Below are 18,114 nucleotides of genomic sequence, written 5' to 3'. Positions count from 1 at the left end.
TTGCATCTATTTCTAATTAAGTGTTTTGTAAGCATGAATATTATTTCTAATACATGTAATACTTTTCTTTTTTTTAGGTGATTCAACAAAGATGGCGGGTGGGCGTCACAGGCCCGTCAGGTCGCTTTACCAAGTGGGGGAGGAGGCCGAGGGGTCGGACGCGAGGAGGAGGAGGAACCCGAGGAGCAGGAGGCCCCCGGCACGTCTCCAGGTGTCGGAGGAGGCAGAGCCGGTGACACCCGTGGAGAGGGCGCACGAGGAGGAGGAGCAGGAGGAGGAGGAGGTTTCGTAGACGCCCCCCGAGGGCGACGAGGAGGAGGTGTCCTTCGACGAGCAGGAGGCGTTGGCGGGAGGCACGGGTTCCTCTTCCTCTGCTCCGAGGGTGTACCTGCGAGGTCCCGCGAGCCTCCCTGCTTTTTCGCTTCCTCACCGCCGCCCAGTGATTCGCCCTAAAGGGCAAAAGTAAGTAAACTTGACATTTTATTTGCCCCTACTTCATATGATAAGTTCAAACAAAGATGAACTACTAATTTTTTCTTAATCACATGTGCAGGAACTGGGTGGTTGTGTCCGGTGCTAGTGCACGCACCCCCAATGGCATCCTGGGTCTTCTGTGCAGGCAACACTACCCCGGCGTCGTCACGTACAAGAACAACACGTTGGCGGACTGTTCGTTTGACCACTACGCCATCGCCGCTGATACGGAGCCGTACCCCAACAAGGCAGCATGGGTCATTGGGGAGTTCTGGGTAAGTCTCCTCGCATAGCATTGCTTCTTTCATTGAACTTTTTCTTTAAAAAATATCCATATAAATATCGTGTTTGTCTGCAGGCTTATTTCAAATGCGAGGAGGGATTTGAGGGCAGGAAGGATCAGGTGGCGACCAAAGCCTGCAAAAAGCTCGTCGTCGACATGATTCACGAGGCAAAGATCCAGGCTGTTGTCACTTACTACGGGTCAAAGCTTGGACAGAGGGTCAAAAAGGCTGACGCCAGAACCATGGACCTGACCCGGGAGCAGTACATTGAGGTACTTGAGAACATCCAGATTGATTCGTTTTGAGAATAAGTAGGTTTAATTTGATCATCTTATATGTCAATTACCGGATGACATGCAGATGATTCCTTGGTGGTGCGGATCGTATCCCGAGGCGTGGGAGAAGATCGTGGACAACTGGTTTACGGAGGGGTATGCCTCGACGCACAACGCTGCAAGGGAACGACGTTTGGAGATGCAAGGACCAGCACACCATCAAGGCAGCTGCAACCTCGTTGGATATAGAGACGCATGGGTACACGAATTCATTTATCTATTCTGATGCTCAATTATGACTGATTTCTAATCTTCTTGAAGTTTTCTCGTAGAGGGAGGCACATCAAGGCCAGGAGTGCTCGGACTTCCAGGCATGGTGCATGTCCCACAAGGGAAAGGCGACGTCTGACGTCTCCTTCAGCCTGGAGGACGGGTCCCAGGAGTACACGAACCCGAGCGTCCACACCCGCATTAGCGAGTACACATCGGCGGCAAGGTTAGTCCATGGGCTAGACTTCGACCCGTGCACGCAGAAGATTGATACGGAGCTCGTCATGAGGTTGGGAGGAGGGAAGAAGCACAGCCGCATGTGGATTGCCGGTGGCACAATCGACTCGACCGCTGTCCCTGACCTCTCCATGATCCGAGCCCGGAGCATGAGTGAGAGCTCGGCCATACGCACACGATCGACCATTACACAGCAGCGGGTCGACGTCCTCGAGGTAATTTTAGTTTGACTCGTCGTATATTGACTTTTACACACCGTAATTAGCTATGCATTACTGAAACACTGGAGTGAAATGTTGCAGGCCTGGCTCGAAGAAGAAGCTCGACAGCGTCAAGAGCTGCAGGCGCAGCTGATGTCCCAGCGTTAGACCTATGAGAGTAGGTTGACGGGCATCACGGAGACCTATGAGACTCGGTTGTCGAGCATCACGGGCTTTCTTCAAAGCCTTGGGCAACATATGGGTCTTGCTGTGCCACCTAAGCTGCTCGCTCCACCACCTCCACCTGCAGCCTCACCCTGGGATGGACCTACACCTGTGAGTATGAAAGTTAATTGCAGTCTCTTACATGCAAGTAATTTCTAATTAGGTAGTCAAGTACATGTCTAACACATAGAATATATACTCCTTTGTGCAGCCTTAGTCGGCGGGTTCCAATAATCCGCCTAATTCTCAGGATCCGTATCGGTCACCGCTAGATCAAAGGCGTATTTGGTAATGAGTTTGAACTTGTCCATGTTCATGGAATTGTGGTAATAAACTGGATGTTAGATGATGAACAACTTTTGAACTTGTGAATTTCGATGTGATATATTCAGACACTTATGTTTGTGACTTCTAAATGGTGTTTGTGATATGTAAGTGATGAATGTGTGATGAATGTCATGGATTTGAAGAATGTGATGAATATCTGTGAAATTTTCTGTTTGAATGTGTGATGGAAGTGTTGGAATGTAAAAACAAGAAAAAAATAGGCAATTATAGACGCTTTGCCGAGTGTCACACTCGGCAAAGGCCTCTTTGCCGAGTGCAATGGTCACTGCACTCGGCAAAGCTGGCAAAAACTTGAGGAAAACACCAGATTTCCTAGCTTTGCCAAGTGTAATTGCAAGGACACTCGGCAAAGCTGGGCTCTTTGCCGAGTGTCAGGCCACGGCACTCGGCAAAGGGGAAGGCTTTGCCGAGTGTCACCGCAGACACTCGGCAAACAATTTCGACAAAGCTGGGCTCTTTGCCGAGTGTCAGGCCACAGCACTCGGCAAAGGGGAAGGCTTTGCCGAGTGTCACCGCAGACACTCGGCAAAGGGACTTTTAAAAAAAAATAAAAAAATTCTTTTCCGAGAGACGACACTCGGCAAACAATTTCGGGAAAAAATTATATAAATTCTTTGCCGAGTGTCGTCCTTGAGACACTCGGCAAAGCAACCGTCATGATAGCGCGCCGTTAACGGCTACTTTTCTTTGCCGAGTGTCCGGTCGACACTCGGCAAAGGCTTTGCCGAGTGCCCGACAAATGACACTCGGCAAAGAAGGCTTTGCCGACTGTTTTTTCTCTGAGTGGCCTATGCCGAGTGCAGCGCTCGGCAAAGCCTTTGCCGAGTATTTTTAGGCCTTTGCCGAGGCACTCGCAAAGTCCCTGTCTCCAGTAGTGATTGTGGTAGAGTGGAGCTACTAAAACCTGGGAACGGATGCAGATGCAGATGCAGATCTTAACTGCTTTGTGTCATAGAAGTTTGTGCCTGGTTAGGAATCCACCAAATGGATTAACACTAGAGGGGACTTAATTTATCCATGTGCAAATCACGGGAGAATACTTAGTTATGTTGGATTTTAATTACGCATGGGATGCGATGGAAAATTTGTGCCAGCGTGCCTGTCTTCAATTCCATTGTAAGTACATCATTATGTAAGCATTTGAGCAGTACACAGTCCAAGTACATCACCTAAGTATTTATGCAGTATACACACTGAATACAGTATACACCTACGCAGATTGTGCAATTGTTTGCTTGGAATTTATGAAATAAATATAGTTATGCCTTCTGGGCTGTTTATATATGTTCCTGCGGATGGATATTTACTCCGGAAAATTCTGTGTCTACCTTGGCCCGAGCTCTGTGATGGACGAATGAGGCTCCGAACACAGCTCTTCCGTTTCCTTGACAAGTTCTACCGTCATCTCCGAGTAGCTCCTGCTCCTGTAGACATAAGCTGGCTTGTAGGGAGCTTCCACAGTGACGGTGTCGCTGCCGAGCATGACAACAACCACCGACATCGATGGCCGGTCTGCCGGGCTTTGCTGGACACAGAGCAGCCCAATATTGACGCATTTGAGAACCTCAGCCGTGGGGTAGTGCCTGCCCAGACTAGGGTCTGCTATCTGTGCGATTGTTCCCTCCACCCAGTGCTTCCACACCTGTAATTATATTCAGACGGCGAACGAGTTCAGCAACGTTCATGAATGGACGGACGATTGAAAAGCAGTTGAGGAGCTCACAGTTCCTTGATTTGTATGCATGGTAGTGGTACTTACATGAGAGAAGAGGTCTGGAGAATGGTCAGAGTTCACTGCGTAGTTGTTTCTTCGCCCGGTCACTATCTCCAGGACAAGAACACCAAAGCTAAACACGTCTAGCTTCGTCGAGTACTGCCCACGCATGGCATATTCTGGGGACATGTAACCTCTGCAGTAAAGGTATATTAATATTATAACAAAAACATATACAAAAGAACAGCATATATGCTCCGAGGAACTTTACAGTGTTCCAATGATGCGGCTTGTGGCATTTCTGCTTTGATGATCATCAAAAATCTTTGCCAAACCAAAATCTGAAATCTTGGGTTTCATGTCTGCATCGAGTAAAATATTACTCGCTTTCAAATCACGGTGGACTACCGTCATCTGGGAATGTTCATGCAAGTACTGTAGGCCTCGTGCAATTCCATTTATTATTCTGAATCGCATCCCCCAGTCAAGCTGCCGGCTTTTATCGGGATCTAACATCCAAACACAGCAACTTTATTTGAGATAAACATAATAAGTTCCTGAGGAATTTTCAATAGCAAATTTTGTAGGAACAAGTACCGAAGATTATGTTATCAAGGCTTTTGTTGGGCATGTACTCATACACAAGCAAATGCTCGCCTTCTTCCAAGCAAATACCAATGATCCTGACAAGATTCTTGTGCTGCAGCTTAACCAACAAAGCTAGCTCGTTCTTCATTTGGCTTAGTCCTTGTTTTGTGCTCTCTGAAAGCCTCTTAACTGCTATTTCTTGTCCATCTAGCAGGGCACCCTGAGCCAGCAACAAAAAATGTTATTTCTGTTGATCGAATTAATTCTCTTGAGCTGATTGATATTCACAGTCTCACAGATACATCAGTTACACTTACTTTATATGAGAATCACTGGACTTACAAGAAAAATATGCTAATCACAAGAATCAAAAAAATATACCATATTAAATAGATAATTAAAAAAATATCTAACTAGCCACACAAATGATTGTGAACTTGCGATGGCTCCCATCAATGGCAGGTCATCCTCACGTGCTGAAACAGTTAGTGGTGCTCATCTGCTACCAGTGCCCACAACCCACTTGCCTTGCCCGCTTACCCTAACCCTACTGCTCCACTGCCATCGGAGTTGACTTCTGCCTGTGATGCACTAGTGAGGTTGTTGCTGCACTGTTCTGCCCTGCCCCCCTCCAGCAGCCGCCATACACTACCGGAGACCGGCTCTTTGCCGAGTGCCAAGTGGTTTGCGGAGTGTTGTTTTTCGGGCACTCGGCAAAGACGCCTTTGCCGAGTATTTTTTTTGGCACTCGGCAAAGAAGCTTCTTTGCCGACACTCGGCAAAGAAGCTTCTTTACCGAGTGTGTTTTTTTGACACTCGGTAAAGAAAATTTCAAAGCATATTTTGAAACAGTAAATTAATTCAAATGAAAAAGTTTTCAACTACAAAGCTGTATAACTCATCAAGATGTACAATGTTTGTTTTGGTCTTTTCTTTATATGACAAAGTGAAAGTAAATTTGTTCACAAATCTAACATATCTCTCTTGTAGTTTATGAAACTACAAGAGAGATATAAGATTTGTGAACAATGTTAGAACGACCATGTCGGATGAACAGATGACTAAACAACCAAAATAAACTTTGTATATCTCGAAAAGTTATGAAACTTTGTAATTGGCAACTTTTTGATTTGAAATCATCTTGTCATGCAAAACTGTGTTTGAATTTCAAAATTTTAAAATTCAAACTTTTCAAACGACCTCGGATGGAAAAACAACCAAAATAAACTCTGTAGATCTCGAAAAGTTATGAAACATTGTAGTTGGCAACTTTTTGATTTGAAATCATCTTGTCATGCAAAACTGTGTTTGAATTTCAAAATTTTAAAATTCGAACTTTTCAAACGACCTCGGATTGAAAAACAACAAAAATAAACTCTGTAGACCTCGAAAAGTTATGAAACATTGTAGTTGACAACTTTTTGATTTGAAATCATCTTGTCATGCAAAACTGCGTTTGAATTTCAAAATTTTGAAATTCAAATTTTGTAAACGACCTCGGATGGGAAAACTTCCTAAACTAAAAGTGTAGATCACGAAAAGTTATGAAACTTTGTAGTTTAGAACTTTTTTATTTGAATTCGTTTAGGGCCTCAAACAAGCAATTTATACTTGGTTTAGTATAATATGTTGGGAACTAAAACGGAATCTAGACACAAGTGACAGTGTGGTGTAGTGGTAGAGGAGGTTCGCGCGCAGGAGGAGGTTGCGGGTTTGAAGCCCGTCGGTCGCGTTGCTGCGAAAAATACCGGAGACTGGCGGGCACTGGCCAGTGGGGGCCTCCACCGATTAAAAAAATTTCCATTTTTTTTTCATTTTTTCCCCATTTTTTGGGTTTTTTTTTTCTGTTCCAACTTTACCGAGTGTCGGGCACTTGGCAAAGCAAAGACACCTTTGCCGACCCATTTTTTGCCGAGTACAAATTGGGCTTTGCCGAGTGCCCTTGGCACTCGGCAAAGCCACTGAGTCCGGTAGTGATAACTCCCCTATCCTAAATGGTTGGAAGAAGATGCAGCCAGTGTCTTGATCTAGTCATGCATAGGCACGTGTCTGTGTGCTCCCTGTTATTGCTACACATGCGCACTGTATAAAGATTATACCGATCAACCCTACCTCTCACCTCTTCTTACATGCTATGTCATCCTGAGAAAAAAAATGAGCTACCTTCAGAAGTTCAAACAGTACTACTTCCATGCAAATAAGGTAAATCCATCGAACCTCTAAAATTAAGATGCGAGAGTGCCCTTGGTATTTAATATCAAGTGCTACTAAATTCCTTAGTCGAAGAACCTGAAAAATACTGGGGTCACACGGTGATGGGGGATCCTGTGAAGGTATTGGATGGGTCACACTAGTTCTGTGTGACATGGAGAGTTGGACTTACGGCCTAATATAGTATCTTCTTGATGTTACACCACTACTACACAAAATATTTTCCGAGGCAGGCAAAATGGATTTACCGAGGCGGGCATCACAACCATCTCGGACAAAAGGTCACGGTAAATGGGAACTTTTCCAAGGCGGTTTGATGCCCGTCTCGGTAAATCGAATAAAAAAACAAAAAAGGAAAAACCAGTGGACAGGCCCGCCGAGCCCATCGATGGGCCCGCCGCCGCCGCCGCCGCTTGCCGTGGTGCCTCTCCACCACCGGAGGCCACCTCCGCTGCTAGATATGAGCCGTGGTGGCTCCCTCCTGCTGCATCTGCGACGCCACCCACCGGTGGAGCCATGGAGGGAGGGGAGGACGCTGGATCCACAGCCGCCGGGCTCCAACCCGCTGGATCCGCCACCGTAGGCCACCTCTCCGCTGGATCTGCGCCGTAGGGAGAGGAGGGAGGAGGGAGGAGCACGGCTAGATCCGCCACTGGAGGGTTGCTCCCCGCCGCCTGTTGTGGAGGAGAGGAGGCACTGCTCGCCGCATGCCGGAGAGGGAGAGGGAGAGGGCGCCGTGCTCGGAGGAGAGGGAGGGGGCGCCGCGCCATGCTTGGAGGAGGTGCGGCCACCGGAGATCCGCGCCCTAGATCCGCCTGGGAGCACAGCCACCGAAGATCCCCACAAGCCGCCGCCAGCCCCGCTCGCGCGTGCTCCTAGGGCTGCGTGCCGCACTCGCCGCCGCGTCCCGTGCTGCGCACTCGCTGGACCATGCGAGCCTGGATCGCCGCTCGCTGGAGAGAGAGGAAGATGAGAGTGAGGTGGTGTGTGGTGGCGGGGGAGAAAGATGAGAGTGGCGCCGAGTTAGGGAGATGAGAGAGTACGAGGCAAGGGTCGAGAAATGAGCGAGAGCGCGCGGCATCTAGGAGATGAGCGAGCGGCACCTGGGAGGGACTGGTGAAGGTTAGGGTTTTCATCCCGATATATATAATCGGAGCTGGATGTTGGGCCAGGAAATAGTAGCGGGCTGGGCCAGAATTACCGAGGCGGGCCTTATAGATGACCGCCTCGGTTAATCGATTAACCGAGGCGGTTGCGTTCGGGCAACCACCTCGGTTAATAGGCATTAACTGAGGTGGTTCTGTTATATTGCCCGCCTCGGTTAATAGACCATCTCGGTTAATAAAAAATGACAGCCTCGGTTAATCGAGGCATTAACTGAGGCGGTCTAAAAATCTGCCCGCCTCCGAGGCCTATTTGCAAATGCTGCGCAAAATATTTTGTTTAGTAGTGCACAAGGTTGTGTGATGTGAAGAGTTATGATGGGGGGCTTGTTAGGTTTAGTCACACATCGTAAATTCATGGTGGGAGAGCACAACATGTAAGGAGGGGCAACTCTCACCTGTTAAACTAGTCTTTTGGATGAGTTAGACCCGATGCCAAGGCTTGTGGTGGGTCTGGATCTGGGCCTAGTGTGGCACTGGCTGGAGGTTATAGCATGTTGGGTCGGATCTACTGCAATCTAGCAAGTGGTACCAAAGCCCATGGTAAAAAAATGTGAAAAATATCAAGGCCTCGTGGGGACAAAGGAGCATGTGAACGTTTCCAGAGGGTCACATAGCTTGTGTGTAACATAGAGAGTTGGACTCAAAACCTAGAATAACGCCTTTAGGAAATCACACGGCATTGTGTGATGTGAGAGTTCCGACCAATGTATGATGGGGGATATTATTAGGTCTAGTCCTACATCAAAAATTTATCGTACAATCACAACATATAAGGAAGCACAACCCTCACCTATATTATTGCTAGTTGTGGGTTGTAGGTCCAATGCATTGTCTTGTTTCTGGGCTCTGGTGGATATGGACCTAGTGTGGTGCTGGCACGTGGGTATAATGAACTGAACCATATTCAGCGCATATAGTCTATTAAGTGAGAAACTGTTGTGACAAGTTGTCCTACGGTTTCTTAGTTACCAATTACAGAGCAATCCTTTTATTTACTTCTCGAGTTGGTGAGTCACGGGATGTCATGTGTGAGCAAATCTCACTCTAGATAAAATATCATATCACGATGTTGATCTTAGAGAATTTTAGTGGAATGACTATGTTCTTTATGCTTATACTAGCCATTAGGGTTTAGATTGCATAAATTGTGCCCCATGGGCTACTAGATGACATCATCTTTATTGATTACTAGTAGGATCTTGTTTATTGTAGAGAATTCCGGTCCAAATGCCTATCTAGACATCTAACATGGTGCTGTTCACATTGTCTTTGTGTCATCGGCTCACTGGATTTTGATCTTGTGATAGCCAGGAAGTTATCTGGACTTCTAGTTTCAGCATGGTTGGTACTGGTGGTGCCAGATTGATGGTCCTTTGATCATATTGGATGACAAGGTGGCTGATGCTTTGTGTCAAGGGAAGTTCACGTTGTATTGGATCATGCAAAGGTTTCAAATTATCTGTGGCTAATATTTTTCGGTCATCGTCCCTCATTATCTCGTTTAGGAGAAGTCTGTGGGGCAAAACTTGAGAGATTGGAACAGAATTGTGTCTTCTTTAATGGACCTGAATCTTTTCGATAACCCAAATGTTTTTAGTTGGTCTCTACATTCAACAGGACAGCTTTCAGTTAAAAGTATGTATGCTGCACTAGTTAATATTGGTGTGAGACTTTCACAGGAAATTAAATTTGGCGTGCAAAGATGCCAATGAAGATCAAGATCTTTATGTGGTATTTAAAAAGAGGTGTAATTCTAACTAAAGATAATCTCGCTAGATGGAATTGGAACAGGAAAAAAATTGTTCGTTCTGTCATATAAATGAATCTATTCAACACCTGTTTTTGATTGTGCATATGCTAACTTCTTGTGGAGAGCTGTCCACTTATTGTTTGGTATTCCTAAACCAATTAACATACATGACTTATTTAATCGTTGGTGTAAATTGGGGGGGAGCAGACATAACCTACCTTTATTAACTGCAAGGGAGCATTGTGCTGGACCATTTGGGTCACAAGAAACGAAGTGGTGTTTGACAGATGTAGACCAAAAATGTTCTTGTAGGTACTTTTCAGGGGACGCATTGGTTTCGGCAGTGGGCACAGCTACAGCGCCATGAGGACCAAGAGATGCTCCCCAGACTGCTCGGCTACTGGAGGAGGCCGCGTTGCGTTTTTTTGTCGTTTGGTTGGTTATCTAGTGTGGCTCTAGTGTTTGTTTAGTTTCAGCTTGGACGCACGTGTGCTTGAGCATTGGGCTCAGACTTTCTGTAATAATGTGGTCTGGTTCTACCTTTTGTAGATGAAGCCGGATTTTCATCCTTTATCTAAAAAAATATACACTCTAGTAGCTGTTTTTATTTGTTTTGTACCTATTTTTAAGGGCAGTTGAATTATATGCCTATCCAGTGCAAATGCACGGATTGACAGTATGTATACATGAGTTAGTCAGATGAGAAGCGGAAAGCCCAAACACATGTCAAACAGGGATCTCCAAAATATGGCGACTTGGCAGATAAGTATCAAATCTCTCTAGTGGTATGGTCACGCCATAGGATTGAAGTGAACAAACTATACCGTATATAATTTGCAGCAGAAAGATGATTTACCTTATAAACAACACCAAATCCTCCTTCGCCAAGTTTGTTCTTTTCATCAAAGTTGCTTGTTGCTTTCCGCAGTGTTGACAGATCAATAAAGATGGACTCAAAACTTTCCATGTCTTCTACGTTTACTGCATCCATTGGAGTCCAAATAAAGATCACAAGAATAAGACATGTACACTTGTATTTTTATTACACTGTCGCACAAACTTACCGAAGAGCGACCCTTTTCTTGGTGACCTTTTCTTCCTCCAAATAGAAAAGCCAATTAGTGTCAGTGCAAGTAGTCCTCCCAATATTGCAAGCACTATTATAAGAACTAGAAACCTCGTCGTCCTCTTTCCTGGAACGTGATGAACATAATCTAAGTTGAGGAATAAATGCAATATTTTCTAAAACACGGTAGGGAGTTAAGTGTCAATTCAGTTAATATAAGAAGAATACCAAGATAAAACAGTATAAAAGAGTATTTAGTCAAAAATACACACTTTCATAAGTTTATCATGTGTGTGTGTGTGTGTGTAAAATGGTTTCGAGCCTGGGTTGACAAGCAAGGGCACAACTTCTATTGAAACACTCCAGAACCAATTGTAGGATTCCTTCTCCACCATCAGTTATTAATTATGGCCATAAATTGATTGTAAAATAGCATTATTGCTGTTGGTTCGTCATGACTAGACGAACAGCAAAAAAAGAACATATCTATCATCGGTTTGGCCTATGAAGGACCAGTGAAAATCAACATGGCTCGCATTCATAAATCAATATCTCTCTCGTTCGAACTCCAAATGAAGATATTTATATTTTCAATGAAAATTATAGCTCTTCATGACATATACAACTTTGTAGTCAACAAATTGTATTTGAAGTAATCTTGGTTGGAAACCATGGTTGCAACTAATAGATTGATACGCTTTTCTAGATATCTATCTTTTGCTATGAATTTAGATATAAACTATGTCTTGATTATGGCAAAAGCAATGTATCTACAAAAGCCAAAACGCCTTATCATTTTTAAGAGAGGGAATACTACATAGTAGTAGGGATCTATAATTTCCTTGGTAAACAAAAAAGCACGAAGAAAGATACATATACTACAAACTACTGGAACCGGTGGTGACCACCGGGTTCTCGGTCTTGGAGCTGGTTCACTAGTAGAGAAACGACTTTTGATCCACTTCGAAATTTGGCTTTAGTCCCGGTATTTTTCACGTCCGGGACTAGAGAAACCTTTAGTCCCGGTTGGTAACTCCAATAGGGACTAAAGGTCCCTGCCCAGTGGCTACTGCGGCAGGCTATTGCTGCAGGGGACCTTTAGTCCCAGTTGGAGCTACCAATCGGGACTAAAGGTTAACTTTTACTTCCAGTTGGTCCCTCCAAACGAGAGTAAAAGTCTACACCCGGCTGGAGGCTCCGTCCGGGACTAGAAAGGGACCTTTAGTCCCGGTTGCTGTCTCCAACCGGGATTAAAGGTCCCCTACGTCTGGTTCGCTAATGATAGGAATGTGGTCACACACAGTGGCCTTGCTGTGTCCCGTCTCGGCCCCTACGTCTCGGTCTTGGTCATCGTCCTCTCTCGCCTCAGCCTTGCCGGCAGAGGAGCGGCGCAGGCACCTGAGCGGCCACAGATCCACTAGCCATGGGCTACGCCCAGGCTTCCGGAGGTACGTATGTGTCATCTCTCCTCTCCGTGTCTCTCTCTGTGTTGGAAGCCTAGAACAGTAGGTCAACGTCTTGAATCCGACATGGTCGACGGCGGGCACATCTCAAGATTTTCCCGCTCCTCCGTGTCCTCAGACCTCAGATCTGATGATCTGGCCTGCCCGTGATTCTTTGCACTAAACCGCTCTGCCTTCTGCTACGCACAGGCTACTTCGTCGGCCGTCCGGCCAACTACGAGGACAAACAGCCTGATGCGGCCGATGCATAGAACAAAGAGAGCGCTCCTGCTCGTAGGTGACGCCAACGCGAACTCCCCCTTTTATTATTGTTAGTGCACATGAGCAAACTAGTTTCTTGGTAAAACTTTGGCTGGTTGGTTAAATCTGCTATTCCTCTGCTTTCTTCTTCCACTCTAGGTTTTCATGCTTCTCCGGCAGCGAAGTGGAGAGCTAGCTGACCGGCATGGCCGGCCGTGCACAGCATTCACACTCTCCGGCGGCGGAGAGGAATAGCAGATTTAACCAAAGGGACTAAAGGGGGAGTACCAGAAGAAAGCAGAGGAATAGCAGATTTAACCAAAGGGACTAAAGGAGGAATACCAGAAGAAACAAAAAAAAGAAAAAAAAAATCTTTAGTCCTGGTTGGTAATACCAACCGAGACTAAAGGACCGGGCCACGTGGCCAGGCCGGGAGGCCTCTTTAGCCCCGGTTGGTATTACCAACCGGGACTAAAGACCTTTAGTCCCGGGCGAGAAACCGTGACTAAAGGAGGGGCCCTTTAGTCCTGGATTCGTGCTCCCGGTTAGAAAACCGGGACTGAAGGGGTTTCCCAACCGAGAGTACAGCTTGTTTCTGTACTGGTGCTTGCAGCCGGCCCAGCTCGTTATCAGGAGCTTGCTCTCCCATAGATCCCAGGTCCACCAGAGCTCCAACATACAAGGCCTTGGGCCTAACTCAATCCAAAAGACTAGCCAGATAGGTGACGGTTCTCCCGTCTTATATGTTGTGCTCCCCCACCATCGCTACACGATGTGGGACTAAACCCCCACAATCGCTACACGATGTTCACGGTCTCAGCTACAACATATAAGGCCTTTGGGCCTTGCTCAACCCAAAAAATTAGCCTAATAGGTGAGGGCTCTCCCGCCTTATATGTTGTGCTCCCCCACAATTGCTACATGATGTGGGACTAAACCCGAACAATTTGGTACCGGAGGCGGTTGATGTTCTACGGTGGGTCTGTTAGCCCACCCTGAGAAATTGTTGGGGTTTAGTCCCACATCGTGTAGTGATGGTGGGGGAGCACAACATATATGGCAAGTGAACCCTCGCCTATCAGGCTAGTCTTTTGGGTCGAGTTAGGCCCAAGGCCTTGTATGTTGGCGCTCCGGTGGACTAGAGACCTGTGGGAGTGCAGGCTTGTGGTAACGAGCCAGGCCGGCTGCAAGCCAGCTCTGAGGCCGAGAACTCGGTGATCACCACCGGTTCCAACAATTGGTATCGGAGCCCATGGTTTAAAAAGCTAAACCTGATAAAAAATCTCGAGCGTCACATATGACGGGGGCACCTCGATATGTGACTAAGGGGAAGATTGTTGGGGTTTAGTCCCACATCATATAGCGATGGTGGAGGAGCACAACATATAGGCGGGAGAACCCTCCCCTATAACCCTCTCCTATCATGCTAGTCTTTTGGGTTGAGTTAGACCCAATGCCTTGTATGTTGGAGCTCCAGTGGACGTAGGACCTGTGGGAGCGCAGGCTCGTGGTAATAAGCCGGGCTGGTTGCAAGCCAGCTCCGAGACTGTGAACTCGGTGTTCACCACCAGTTCCAACACAAACTACTTTATAGAGCGCCATGGAAATTCAACTTTCTTGGTGGCTAGCTATTGGTGTTATTTACAATAACATTTCGATATGAAAGATTTATGCCACTTGATGCTAACGTTTAGCCCGTGAAACAACATCTTGTGTTTTCTTGCAACGTGTACTAAATTGCAAGAATATAGACTCGTGCCTTAGAGACTATACTAGTAGGAAATCACTGTCTGTTCAAAAAGCTACCACAGCTAGACTTTGGATCTGGTTGTGCGTAATTGGCAGTGATGATGAGGGGCTACACTACCGGTGCTACAACGGGCAGTGATGGTCGTTTGAACAAAAAAAAAAATAAATAAATCCAGATCTGCTTGGCTCCTTTGCCGCCATTGGGCCCGGCGGCTATAGCTTCTCGTTCCCATGCTCGTGCCGATGGCTAGGGGAGCTCGCCACACATGCCGGATCTGCCTCCGTGCACGCATCACGGCCATGCTCGCTGGAGCTACTTTTGCGTGTGTCGGACATCCTAATGAATGCACCCACCGAAGCCACCTCCACGCTCGTCGGAGCCGCCACCACACATCGCCCCTCCATAGTTACTCATGGCCGTCGCGAGCAGTAGGTCTATCGGTAAGGGTCATATGGAGGGTTAACGGGAGGAGTAGCAGGGCCGGACCCAAGAGAGAGAGAAGAGGGAGAGAGAGCGGAAGGTTAGAGTGACCGGCAGTGTGTCTAGATAAAAGGGTGGGACAGATTCCCATAGTAGTGACATAACTTTTTTTTATATTAGTTTTGAGCCCATTACATACTATCGGTTCTGGTTTTCATATCATTGCTGGTTCAAATTAGCATCAGATAGTGATATCATATCTATCACTGCTGGTTGCAGCTATGAACCGACAATGATATAACATATCACAGCCCATTCTAAAACAATCACGAGTGATTGCCTATTTGTAGTAGTGGTGGATGGGCCTCAAGAACTACAAGTCTCGATGAAAGCCCAAGACCAAAAGAAAAGGCAGTGCATAATTGTGGTATCTATTTCTATTTTTTCTAACCATGTTGCTACATCAGGGATAATAAATCTTGCTAAAGATGCACTTTCTTGAAGCTCTGGAAGATGAAGCCATATTGGTAGTGGCGCAGGGTTTCCAAGCTGAGCCTAGCGGGCCAAGGGGGGTCCAACATCAGCCGTCATAAGTTACGTAACACGGATACGTCAAGAAGATGCCGTGTCGCGTATCGGATACGTATCCATATGCTATCCAACATTATCTTTTGGAAGCTTCTGAGTGAACTCTTCATACCCATGTAACCCTCATGGGACGAGGATCAACATCAACATAGAAGGAGGGCAGAAACAAGACGCCTAGTAGGTCTCGTGCCGCCCGATGCCACCCTGCTAGTGTCGGCCGACATAGGCCTGTTAGGCCTCCGCATGCGCTAGAGTTTTATTATTATTTTTTATTTTATTTTTTACCGCATGCGCTAGAATTTTTTTAATTTTTGAAACCTCGCAAGGATTTTATCCGCATGCACTAGAGTTTGTCATGTGTTCCTTCATATTCAAAATACACCTACGTTGGTTAGAGACATTAGACACCACAGCAACAAGATAGTCGTTAGGGCGCCTTCGCTCTAGGAGGCTACACCAAACCAATGCTATGGATCAAGAACCACCAGCGATGCTGCGAGGCACTACTGAGCACTTAATTTAGGCACGAGGATTCGTCATACCGATCAATCTGCCAATGTGGGTGAACCGTCTAGGGCTGTAAGGCATATTCGAGATTAGTGTTCAAGGTACAATCATGATGATATTTACATGTATCCAGTTGGTCATATTTGGGCTACATATCTTATGACCTTTATATTACCACTGGTTGTGACACTGTTCACATACAAACACATCACCATGTGCCCCAGCGTTGAGGGCGATTTATTGCCCATGCGTACCCTGTTTTGGGGTATAATATAATTGATGTGTGTTATAAAGAACTTGTTGGGCCATATGTGTGTATTGGGCTTTGGTGAATAACTGACGTGTTATAAAGAACTTCTTGGGCCATATTTTTATTGGGCTTTGGTCAAAAACTGAGGTGTCATAACAGACTTTTTGGGCCTTGTTTATTGTGCTATTAACATGGGAGAATATTTTTCTACATTGCTACGTACGTGAATATTAATTTGCTAATTTATCTTAGTATATACTATTTATAATCTAAAAAAAAATCTTAGTACTCAGACTAAGGTTAATATGTGGTGGTACCTGCCCAGCAGTGTAAACATGATTGTTTTGTTTAGGGTAGTATAATGATAAATAAATAAAATAATTGGGTGACGCGGAACACATGGCACACCGGACTCAAAAGAAGCAAACTAAACGACGCATGGCAGTTGCATGTATGAGTATGACTCACCTTGTCCTTGAGGCCGCATCTGCAGGTGCACCATGGCGTCGACGTTGTAGAATGAATACGTGGCGAAACGCAAGCCACAGCGGTCGCCAACAAAACTCGCTCCCGTGGAATTGCGAGGGAAGACTTGGCTGGGCACCTCCGCCATGACTCCCGCCAGGCATGCATGGCACTGCCCAGGCGTCAGGTCCGGCGTGCACTGCGCCGTCGCGAAGATATTGGAGAACTGTCCGTCTGAGTAGTCCCTGTCGACTTCCATCTCGCCGGTGGCGAAGAACCTTCGCTCCGAGGAGCTGGCCGCCGCTGCGTAGTCCGCGGTTGCATTGAGAAGCCGGGTGACGAGGCCGTTGAAGCGGTCGGCGACGGAGGAGGCAACGCTGGGAAACATGCTGAAGAACGGACGCAGCTCCGAGTTGTTTGTGGAGGCGAGGAAGTCGACGTCGGAGAAGCGCATGTGGCAGGAGTCGGAGTAGTCTATGGTCACGTCCACAGAGGAAGGGCAAGCCTGCCGCGCGTCAGCCAAGCCTGAACTGAGGCACACGAGACAGGAGGACGGGACAAGGTCGCCACGGCAGAGCGCGATGGCGTACACGGTTTGGTTGGGGCCATCACCGACGACGGCAGTGCCGTAGAGGCTCGGGGAGGAGGAAGCGTTGGCAGGGAAAGTGTTGACGACCAGATCAAGATTGGCTCGATAGGCGCTGTTCATTTCGGCGCCACCACCACCGCCGCTACTGCCGCAGACGCTGGTCGCTTCGGCCGGTGGCGGATGCGGTGCAACCAGCACCAGGACCACCAGCACGGTGCCGAGGATACAGCCGCTGTTCATGGTGGCGGAGCAAGTCGTGAAGCCAAAGCTGGGACGATGCATGGGCAGACGTACGAGAGCTGAAGAAAGAGGTGGCCAGTGGCCTCGACGGAATGCGGAATTCAATGGATAGATAGATAGATAGATAGATAGATAGATAGATAGGTAGGTAGAGAGTGGCCGTGGCGCCCGTGCGACAAAGGTGGTGGTGCAAACAGTTTCTAGATGAAGCAATCACGCAGTTAATGTCGCGGGCGCCACTACAAGGACACTTATGGTTCTTAGCATTTTGTCAAATTTTTAGACATCTACGCTACCTTTGATGCTTGCATTGAGATATTATCTACGTACTTGCTCTGAATATGGCTACTGTTGAAATGATCTTTAAAATAATGAATATTTTATCGCCTCTACGCAAGTGTCTCTAGAATTCATTATTCATGTCAAGTACAGAAACGATTTTTTTGTTGACAACAAGGACTTTTTTCATCGGCTGTTCATAGAGAACTAGCACCACTAGAAATACTACATAGTCGAACCACAGGTGGTGGTGCCAATAATTTCTAGATGAAGCAATCACGCAGTTAATGTTGCGGGGGCCACTACAACGACAAGTATATATTTTGTCAAATACGGTGACACCCAAGGTTTTCATTATCGGAAATAAAAATTTATCGGAGGTCATGGATAAATAGGATAAGCAAGATATATCGGAAATATCAGACCAAATTCAAAAAAAAATTCAAATTGTTTTGAAAAAATTCCGTAGAATTTGACTTGAAACTATTCCTAAGCTATTAAACATCACTTGTTCA

General features: G+C 46.5%; 1 protein-coding gene across 1 annotated transcript; it reads right to left on the bottom strand.

Annotated features, from left to right (window-relative positions):
• Window positions 1-3,413: 3,413 nt before the first annotated feature.
• Window positions 3,414-17,478, bottom strand: LOC136486964 (cysteine-rich receptor-like protein kinase 10). The gene is made up of 7 exons (XM_066484054.1): window positions 16,495-17,478; window positions 10,807-10,935; window positions 10,599-10,723; window positions 4,625-4,835; window positions 4,299-4,536; window positions 4,073-4,223; window positions 3,414-3,955 (listed from the first exon to the last, which is right to left on the bottom strand). Exons 1-7 carry the CDS (start codon window positions 17,360-17,362, stop codon window positions 3,638-3,640), a joined length of 2,040 nt encoding a protein of 679 aa, XP_066340151.1. The 5' UTR covers window positions 17,363-17,478; the 3' UTR covers window positions 3,414-3,637.
• Window positions 17,479-18,114: the final 636 nt, after the last annotated feature.

The sequence above is a fragment of the Miscanthus floridulus genome, chromosome 10 (genome assembly GCF_019320115.1).
Source record: "Miscanthus floridulus cultivar M001 chromosome 10, ASM1932011v1, whole genome shotgun sequence".
In the NCBI taxonomy this organism is placed as follows: Eukaryota; Viridiplantae; Streptophyta; class Magnoliopsida; order Poales; family Poaceae; genus Miscanthus; species Miscanthus floridulus.
Note: the sequence above shows the minus strand (reverse complement) of the source record. Positions and strands in the feature narration are given on the sequence as shown.

What these genes read in the sequence shown, in the direction of transcription:
- LOC136486964 (XM_066484054.1), bottom strand. Translation starts at nt 17,362, where the DNA reads ATGCATCGTCCCAGCTTTGGCTTCACGACTTGCTCCGCCACCATGAAC. An exon ending in GATGCGGCCTCAAGGACAAG is followed by an intron (nt 10,936 to 16,494) that starts GTGAGTCATACT and finishes ATCACGTTCCAG; the next exon opens with GAAAGAGGACGACGAGGTTT. An exon ending in AGCCGCATCATTGGAACACT is followed by an intron (nt 4,224 to 4,298) that starts GTAAAGTTCCTC and finishes CCTTTACTGCAG; the next exon opens with AGGTTACATGTCCCCAGAAT.